Raw genomic sequence first — 9,796 nt, 5'->3', positions numbered from 1 at the left:
TAACAGTTACTGGGGAGGAGCTCTTCTAGTTAGGCAAATATGCAGGTAAGAGTATAATAAGTTATACTTCGTATATTATACTTGTGTGGAGAAGTATATGAATCAAGATATCGTAATGTTGATCTAACTAAAGACATGAACAGCTGCAGTTCCAAGGAATGTCACTAGGGGGTTCAAATATCTGTCATTTTCTTCTTGGGCAAAGACCTGCCTTAGTATACACACAAAAAATCACAACAATCCATTCATAATAATATATCATAACTTCTATTAAACAGAGAGTACCAAATACACCTTGGTTCTTCCAATGCACAACTGATACCATGCAAACTGTGACCATCAATTGCGACTTACAGTACAGCCTAGTCGAGTAGATTGAGAAGCAGTCAGAAGCACTGAGGAAGACACCAAAACGTAAGCAAGGTAAGAGACAATACTGGTTGTGTAAAGGAATTTAATCCCTATATCCTATACTAGTACTATAACCACCTGATCACTTTTCTAACTAATATTAACACAATACCTGATGATAGGTGAGAAAATAAAACTTACAGTCCAGTCCGGCAGCAGTAGATCTGTAGGGTCCTGTACAGCTGCCACCTTCCTGTCCTCCCTCCTCCTGATGTGTCCGTACTGTTGGTAGGAGATGTAGGCAAACCCCACAGCTAGGGGGATAGGGTACCACTTCAGCGACCTCAGGTAACCCCGGAAACCCTGCTTGGATTTGGACTCTGAACCTGACTGTTGGCTGCCATTCCTGGAGCCTCTCCATCCTGAATATATATTTTACATATAATATGTAATAAATATAATACACAGGAAATATGTATGTGGGTAATATATATGACTGAACAGTCCTATAGGAGAATGACAGTCTTTGCCACATAGGGCACTTCCACAGCACCAGTTACCATGGTGACAGACATCTGGTCGAGGTCATTGACCTTAAATGTATTGAGAAGGAAGAGACCAAAAACAATCTGTTTTCCCTTTGCGAAGGTGAATATAATAAGTGACATGCATCGATATTCTTTCATACATACTAGTAAGATGTAAGACTCATGTAATAAGAGTAGTTTATTATTATAATTGATTAGATAGCTCATAAATAAATAATTCACTTACCTGACTCATGGAAATGTCTGGACTGGAACGTAGCTGGAACATTTTTCTGGAAACAGACCTGTGACCTCTGACCGTACAACCAATACCTGCACTCCACTTGGCTGGATAGCCTACAGCTTTGTCTGTAGTTCCTGTGTACAAACCTGTAAATTATAAAGGTTTCAATGACTTTACTTGCAAAATCATGCCCGAAAGCTAATTGCTTTTACAGTCAAAGATACTATTCGGTACAATACAATAGTAGGAGACATTTAACTACTGTTAACTACTGTCTTAAAAACTTCTACTGCTACGCTAGCTATTATAACTTAAGGTTTGACTTCTTCAAAATTATAAAAGACACGTGAAAAATTTGAACTTCAGACGACACTAGAACTTGAAGAAGAATTCAGAAGCAATGAACGCGTTTTTCTACCTACATTTGGCAAATACCGTAAGAATAAGACATTAATTACATTATCAGTTGCTATTGACAAGGTAAATACAACGATTTATAGACTAAACAGTCATAAATTCCATAAGTTTCTAGTCATACCTCAAAATGTGTCTGGAGGCCGCCATCTTGAATCAGAAGCGAGGTCATGACCCCTAGTCCTGAAAAACCAGCTGTGATTGGCTGTCGGCCATGACTCTCGACCAATCAGAAGCATTCGTAGAAACGCGCCAAATACGACATTCGAAATCTTCGAGCAGACGATGGTGAAGAGATTCGGCCGATGCATGTTCTTGACTCCAACAGAAAATACAACCGAAAGATGGCAAGTGCTGGCGAACAACGATATGTTTTTATAGACGTAACGTTAGTAGGGCTGTGTCTTGCAGCTATATTTTGTCAGACTGAGGAGTTTTTTGTTGTGTGATGTTGTGAGGTTGTGTTGTGAGGACACCGTTGACGAAGAACAGTTACTGCAGATTTTTATACACCAATAGGGGGTACCAAAACACAAGACACAGCATGTATTGCATTTTCACGACAATCGATATAGACACAACGATATCGTTATACACATGGTCAGTTACCTTTTGCAGTCATCATTCTACCTTCTGTTGAAAATGACTTACTAGTACATTGTGTTAGAATTACATGCTATATATAGAGCAATAAATAGTATAAGAAGGGATGCAGTTACAAAATTTTACATCATCTGTGTGGATTATGGGCGTTGTGGCTAATATATGATATCAGCCTTGGCCTTAAGTGCGTTAAAATGCATATTCTAAAGAATGAAATCAATTTACTTTATTTCACATGCAAATTTGGGAGATGAGTCCAAAGTGGTAAATGATAGGCTACGGACTCAAAGAGTTGAGTAGGTTCCATTTTTCACAGCATGCAAACTTGTAATCATGATATATTCCTCCCATTCGAAGCCCCACATTTCGCTTTTACAGCAGCTACTAGTATCAAGCAAAAAAAACAGTTACTCAAGCAACTGGATATGATTTTAGAAACGGTCAGACGTTTCATGCAGCATTCACTACCTTTCGTCAGTGACACTGGAGAATTCTCAGAAAAGCAGGTTTAAAGCACGAATTATTGAAACGTCTGATCGTTTCCAAAAGCATATCCACTTGCCTGAGTAACCGTTGTTTTTTTCCGTATCTTAAGTTATTACCTGGATGTCTAACCTTCACTGACGTACTAATATCACGGTTTGCCTCAGGTGAGTTTTAAGAGATTACAGTCTGCTATTCTCTGTCACGCACAAGTGAGCAACCACCTTGCTGTCGCGTTCTGACTTTTAATCCCCTGTCACACATTCACGACCTTCGAATCCCAAGAATTCGCTCACGAACGCCAGCCTACCAGGTTCGGCTGACGATCGGTAGATATCCTACCAGATTTAGGCCTTGTCTACCTTTCTATACGAATCGAAACGAATCTGAGTTAAATTTGAGTCAAATTTGACCCCCAAACACGCCCCGAACACTGTTGACTTACAGCCGACCTTGCTGCCGACCCTGTCCTAACCATGGGGTGGGGGTCCAGTTTTTGGGAGGCCATACTAGTATTCTGCTGTGTAACAGACAGGGCTTACATGAATTCTTTAAGTCAATGAGGGTTAATCCTGTTAAAGGGGCCATCCTATATTGACGCCACGTACATACGCTTATGTTAGATGTAGTTAAAACTAGTAAAAGAATAGTATGTTCCGCTAAAATTCAACTTTCTGCTATCAGAGATAATTATAGGTGTGTTGCTGTGATATGTGATTTATTTGACAGTCTGTGACCCAAGGGTAAACGAGACATTGCCCTCATGATGAGATGCACAAAAGACACAGAAGCTTTGAAACGAGCCACCTTCACATGTCCCCTCTCGAAGGATCTTTGTTCCAAGGTCAATTCGCTACTGACCTGACCACAACAGAACCTATACATCTCTGACACGTGCTGAATACACTGTTTATATCGCACTGCGACGAACCAGGCTCTAAATTGCACGCAAAATTCGACTTTTAAACACGCTCCAGTGATAATGGTTGTTCCTCTACCACTTATATGCTGTGAAACTGTTTTGCAAAATGGACCATAATTTGTGGAAAAGGCATTCCTCTAGGCGTGGCCGGACGGAGTGACAATCGAAGGGCGTGCGCATTTGCCCGGGTAATGTCCCTGGGCTTCTTGTGACGCCCTTTTGTTGACGAACCCTTAACACTTAAGCCAAGATTTCACGCCACAGAAAAGACGACACAAATATATTCATAGCGAGAACGGTTAGGAAGTCTGTGTCACTGGAATTTCCTTTAACTTATGATCTTTACCTCCTTGTTGTTTCGCATTCTATTATTAAGTTGGACGGAACTTTTGTTTGTATTGACACACGCCTACCATATGTTTAACAATAGCTCCCCTGGGTGTAACGGAACAGGGAATATTAGAGATGAAAACGATATTAATTATTCAACACCCGTTTTATCCCCCTGCGCCATAGCTAGCGCTAGCGACGAATTGTCAGTACGGGACACAGACTCAGGCACGAGTACTTATTTTTTTCTGCATAGCCGAGGTACAGGTGGGTTGTTTTTCTAGTTTTTATCTGGTACAACATTTAAGGGTGTATTTGTGTTGTTATGCATGTGTTAAGGTCGCCCGGCGTTCGCCACCGGTTGCATAGAAAGAGAAGGCTTTTAGTTTTAGAGACTGTGTGTGCAGCGCCCGCTCTCTAAACACAATGGCGGCCCTTTCATACAATTGAGCTCGGACCGGTTCTTCGACATTCTCTCCCCAGAGTCTATTCAGAGCCGCCTCCGGGCTCGTATTATTGTCGTATTACTGAGCAAGTTCTCTGTGATATCGTCTGACTACAGGGTGTGCGCAGTGGTCATGCCAGCGGCCAGTGTGTTCGGCAGATCACAGAAAATGGCGCTCACGGAGGACAAGACGAAGGTGAGCTTCCTGGGCCGGCTCCCGATGCAGGGCAGCCGGCAGGAGGACACCTGGCGACCCGTGGACGCTCTGGTCAACCGCGGGAAGAAGAACATGGTCAAGAACATGAAGATGAAGGTGTCCAACTACGGGATCAATCGCACCTACAAGTGGGGGCTCGGCAGCAAGAAGTCCAACTTCATTCCGCTCGACCGCGTGGTGTACGGCGGCGTGGACGATCACCACGAGAGGGTCTTCACGCTGATCGTGCGCGGCGACCAGCAGAACGAGTGCCATGCCTACCTGTGCGACTCGCCCGCGGACGCCGAGCACCTCACCATGCGGCTGGACGACGCTTTTAGACAGGCGTACGGCCACTTCGAGGAGGAAGAGGTGGTGCAACAGCAGCCGCCACGCGACAACAACATCATCATGGCGGCGCCTGGCAGCATGGCGGCGCACCCACCGAACGGGAATGACATCGAGATGCGGGAAACGACGCATGTAAACGGCAGGCGCCGCCGAGGCTCGGCTTCCTCGTCCACTAGCAGGAGCAGCAGCGACCAGGGAGTGACCAGCACGCGGGTCGTCTACTCCAAGACCGTGTCCCCCACCTCGGACTACGGCACGGAGCGGTCCCGCGAGGTCTCCTCCACCCGAGACCACGTGGACATCCAGTACAACAGCTACCAGAACGGCCCCGTGGAGGTCCACCGCCAGGCCGACCGAGAGGTGTACGTGGACCCGGTCACCATACCGACCCCCGAGCCCGTACGCAGGGCGCAGACCATGTACGTGGAGCGCGCCGCCCCACCTCCTGAGGTTCGCAGGGAGACCATGTATATAGAGCGCGCGGCGCCGCCCGTCGACGACGTGGTAGAGAGGAGAGAAGTCCTCAGCCGCACGGTGTACAGGGAGCCTTCCATCTCCAACGACGTGTTCATGTCCAACGGCTTCGACCGCCAGAGCGTGCGCTCCGAGCCGCGCTACTACCGCAGCTACAGCTCGCAGAACCTGCACAGGGAGGTGTACAGCCAGCCGCTGGTCCGCCGCTCGTTCTACCGCTCCAGCCCTCAGGTCGTCCAGCTCAGCGACTACGAGAGGAAGTACTTCACGGAAGACGGGGACTTCGCCGTGCCTCTGGCAGGCTGGGACGACGAGCGGCCGCACTACCAGGGCCACACGTACAGCCGGGAGGTGGCGTCCCAGCCCAGGCAAAGTTACCGGGCGCCGGAGCCGCGTCGCGCCCCCGAGACCCAGTACTTCCGACGGGACCCCGGGTCGTTCCGGCAGGAGCCCGTCTACTACACACAGTTACGAGGCTCCAGCCGGGCTCCCAGCGTGGCCCGAAGCCGAGGTGGCTCCACCTACAGCCGCCCCAGGTCCATTTTCGGCAGGAGCAGCCGCAGTCTTGGCTCGAAAGGGATCGAGGGAGCCAGGCAACCCAGCTACTTGACCACCGTGCAGAGCAGATCCTTCTGGAATCAACAGGGGCCCAGCTACGGGGACTCTATGATGTACTGATTGTTAAAAAAAATAGGTACAAACAAAATTAGCCTCTACCAGGCTTCCTGATTCGGCTGGAAAGGGTAGAACTTGGTCAAACTAGACAGATAACATGCCAGTGGAGTTGTTCCGCAAAGAGAGAATATTTTGCAGTGTTCTATTAGCGGACCAACCCCCCTGGCACGTAATATGTCTATTAAGCCAATATCTACTCTTGCCAGCCACTTTCCGAAGCCTGGTAGAGGCTAGAAATAAATCAGAAGACACTCGCAGAGAAGTCGACACACAGACTGACAGATATAAGAACGAACGGACAGAAAGACCCAAGGTCAATGCTTCACCGTGAGGCAAGAAGAGGAGTGTGTCAGGGACACTTTCAAAGTGTTTGCGAACAATTTACATTAACGGACTGATACTGTATTATAGGTAGGTAAGGTACATTCATTTTATCTATTTTAACAACACTGAAGAAAAACTATTATCAATCAACAAAAGGCCGCCATTTTGAAATGATGCAAGCTTTGGGTATGCGAGGACACTGGTTGACATACAAGTTTGGCAAGGCTCTGGGATTACATGTAGGTCGCTTCAAAAGTTCGTAAAATCTTATCTCTCTCCGCTACTCTTAACTCTGTAACGTTTGACATCCTTACGAAACACGCAGTATTCAACGCCAGATGAATTGTGAATAGACTGACAACATTTTTCTATGATGACTCCTATAATACCTGTCAGAATACATGATATTGTCAATCTGATGGTTATGAATAATTAAGGTAGGCCCCCTTTATGTTCGACCTGACAGAGATTAAAAATGAGGGCATCGAGCAGGAGAAAATATTCAACCGCCTATTGCTAATGTAAACATGTACAAACTTATCGTTTCAAGTATATATATTACGAGTATATCTTTGCTGCTTTTACTATTATTGTTACAACATAGAGTATAGAGCTTGCAAGTTTAAAAAAAGATGCCCTTTTTTAGAAGAATATATATAATATATAATTTTAGTACCGCTACAGGGTTGCTATGATAAAAAGGGTACTATTTAGTCTTTTGTGATTTTCAGACGTGAATAGAATTTAGATTTCTTCACTTCAGTAACCTTTATTCGCATTGGGTTGTCTGTTCTGTTGTCTTTCTTGTTTGTTGTTTTCTGTCAAATGTGATAAGAAACATCATCTGCCATATAGCTTAAAGCATGCTTTGACGCGTTCTTGTCTTCAGTTCAAGATATGACTCTATTTGAAGTCAGTTCACGAGAATGTTGTCCTTACGACAGAAGTGCTTGGCTGACCCTCAAGTCAAGACAGAGTCGACTGGGGCTCGTTCCAGTATCTCAATGTGCTGATCCAAACGAAATTACTTCTATAGGACTGTCTGCAACCTTAACTATCGCGATATTACGTTTTGTGATTGGTCATTAATTATCCTGATGAAGACGACAGTGGTCGTTGAAAATTTGATCTCTGTTTAATCTATGTGTTGGAATAAAGTTCAAAATTTTACAGTGATTTCTACCAACACAGATTAACTTTCATGATAATTGTCATAACTAGTTTGGATGAAAAATTACCGACGAAAACATGACCCCCATATTCTGCTTATTGTTGGCAAAATAACCCCTTATATAACTTACACGCGACAAAATATTTCACAACGATAACATCATATCTGCTCGCAAAGGAGCTATGATATGGGATATCGCGGATCAAATGAGATATCTGCACAGTTATAGTGTAACGAAATACTTTGAATTACTTCTATCAGAAGGTAGATGATTTTTTTTTCTGTATGAAACAAATAGCCCGGGGCTAATATTTAAGACTGCAGCCAGCGGTATTACAGGTCACTAAGCTTTTCTGTATATGATAGATAATGTCGAGGTTACCAGTACTATGTATGCAAGTGTAGTCTAGTTTATTACGATTACAGACCCGATGGGTAATTGTAAAATACGTATATTGATGATGAAAATAATAACATTAAGTTGCTTTTATTTTATTCTCTTCTTTGCAGCAGGCCAAAGACTCACATAGACGAGAATTCAACACCAGTTCTTTTCTATGTGGGTCTTTAGTTCCTAAGGTATACTATGTACTAGTATTAAATTCTAAAATTTTGCTACCTTTTAAATCACATTGCAAGTTTTAACTTCTTCAGCCATTCTAGTATTTCGTATTGAGTATTTAGCTGGTATTTAATGTTGAGCACGTGCCCTGTGGAGGTCATGGCATGCCTGAGGTGTAAGCTGTTTTTATTGTAAAGAATGTCTGACACGCTGAGGCCCCGCGGGAAGGGTGGGTCTGACGTCACTAACTACGTCATTATCAGACGATTTTCTATTCTATTCACACAAGACATGGGGCTGGCGCAAGGGTTTGCTGTGAACATGCCTTATATGGCTTTTGCAGAAAAAGACAACAAATACTAAAATTAACAAATTAATAAACAGATAGTACGTAGTATTAGAGAGGGAAGGTCTAGAAATGAATTGGTGAAGGGTTGGTATAAAATCATATTTTGTATAATAATGTATAAATATGTATATTATAACGTATATATGGTGTATAATAAGACCAACTAATGTATGTATGCAATGACACCTACGAAAGGGTTGGAAACCAGAAGTGTTACTACTATGGGGCAGGAAGAAAGTAGATTATTACTTTTCTAAAAACGTTGCCTGTGGATTTGTTAATTATCGTTCTGTAGGGAAGGGCAGGTGGAATTTTGAGTATGTGTGGAAACGTGGGTGTAATAGAGGGGTGTGGTGGGTGAGGCTAGGGAAACAAAGGTTCAAAAGACGATACTTAGAGTACGATTTAAGGAGGAAGCAACTTTTAGTCGCTAATTTTAGAAATCACATACACAATATATACATCTGCATCGACTTAGAGACTTGATTTTTAGTTAGAACTCTAAGTTTCATCTTCACTACACTATCTTTTACAACACGTATCGTAGGAAATGTGTCAATTTCTGGCCCTTCCCGTCCCTCTTTTAGTCATTCATTGTTTCATTCATTCATTCATCCATCCATATATCCATTCGTTCGTTGGTTCGTTTGGCTTGTAAAAAGGCCACAATAAGCTACGGATTTTAGGAGAAAAACCGCTTCGACGAGTGTAAAATTGTGTCTATTCTGTTTATTTAGAGAAAGAATTACTCACAAAAAGAGAGCCGAGAATAGACACTATGGACAGGACTAGTTTGGGGTGTGGCGAGGTCGCCAGTAGTCCATTTCAGGGTCGTGACTCATGAATAGGCTCTTAGCTAAGCCTTAACCTGTCACCACGCCCAACCCATAGTTAGCCTCCATAGCATGCCAAAAACTAGGGGTTTGGGGGGTCTTCGGGGTCTTTTATGTGCTATTTTCTGATTGCATATAGACAACATAGCCGGCCTGGTTGAATTACCCCCGAACTGGGCTAATCAGAAAACAGCAGAAGACCACCAAACCCCAGCTCTATAAGCCTGCTACGGACGCTAGTCCTTGGTATCCTTTGGTTGTCTATAGGGTTTGTGCATGAATATTGTCTTGTGTTCAAAACATAATTTGTTAAGTTTGAAAATGTAACCTCACGGGAATTTTCGTCTTATAATGATACCAAAAACATGCTATTTGTATACTTGTAAATTTGTATAATTTCAGAGTACGCTTAAAGAATCCGCCCTTCGTTTTGAGGGTGTGTCCCTGTCTCGTGCATACTCGTTGGTAATTGACCATTGACGAAGATAATTACAGAGGAATGCATGAAGTAGAAAAAAGATATTGGCTTTTAAGGGAATATG

The 9,796-nt window shown here is 43.7% G+C and overlaps 1 protein-coding gene across 2 annotated transcripts; it reads left to right on the top strand.

The window, feature by feature from the left end:
- Nucleotides 1-2,780: 2,780 nt before the first annotated feature.
- On the top strand, nucleotides 2,781-6,964 carry LOC109487208. Of its 2 annotated transcripts, none has more exons than XM_019791193.1 (2): nucleotides 2,781-2,789; nucleotides 4,437-6,964. In XM_019791193.1, exon 2 carries the CDS (start codon nucleotides 4,453-4,455, stop codon nucleotides 6,016-6,018), a length of 1,566 nt encoding a protein of 521 aa, XP_019646752.1. In that variant the 5' UTR covers nucleotides 2,781-2,789; nucleotides 4,437-4,452; the 3' UTR covers nucleotides 6,019-6,964. The 2 variants fall into 2 exon arrangements, with proteins under 2 accessions (XP_019646752.1, XP_019646751.1); XM_019791192.1 differs by lacking the exon at nucleotides 2,781-2,789 and adding an exon at nucleotides 3,951-4,141.
- Nucleotides 6,965-9,796: the final 2,832 nt, after the last annotated feature.

Source organism: Branchiostoma belcheri, unplaced genomic scaffold (assembly GCF_001625305.1).
Source record: "Branchiostoma belcheri isolate BF01 breed outbred unplaced genomic scaffold, Haploidv18h27 scaffold86, whole genome shotgun sequence".
Lineage (NCBI taxonomy): Eukaryota > Metazoa > Chordata > Leptocardii > Amphioxiformes > Branchiostomatidae > Branchiostoma > Branchiostoma belcheri.
The sequence above is the reverse complement of the archived record's forward strand: the minus strand, read 5'-3'. Positions and strand labels throughout refer to the sequence as shown.

Excerpts from the sequence above, each read along its gene's own strand:
- LOC109487208 (XM_019791193.1), top strand. The coding sequence starts at position 4,453 with ATGCCAGCGGCCAGTGTGTTCGGCAGATCACAGAAAATGGCGCTCACG.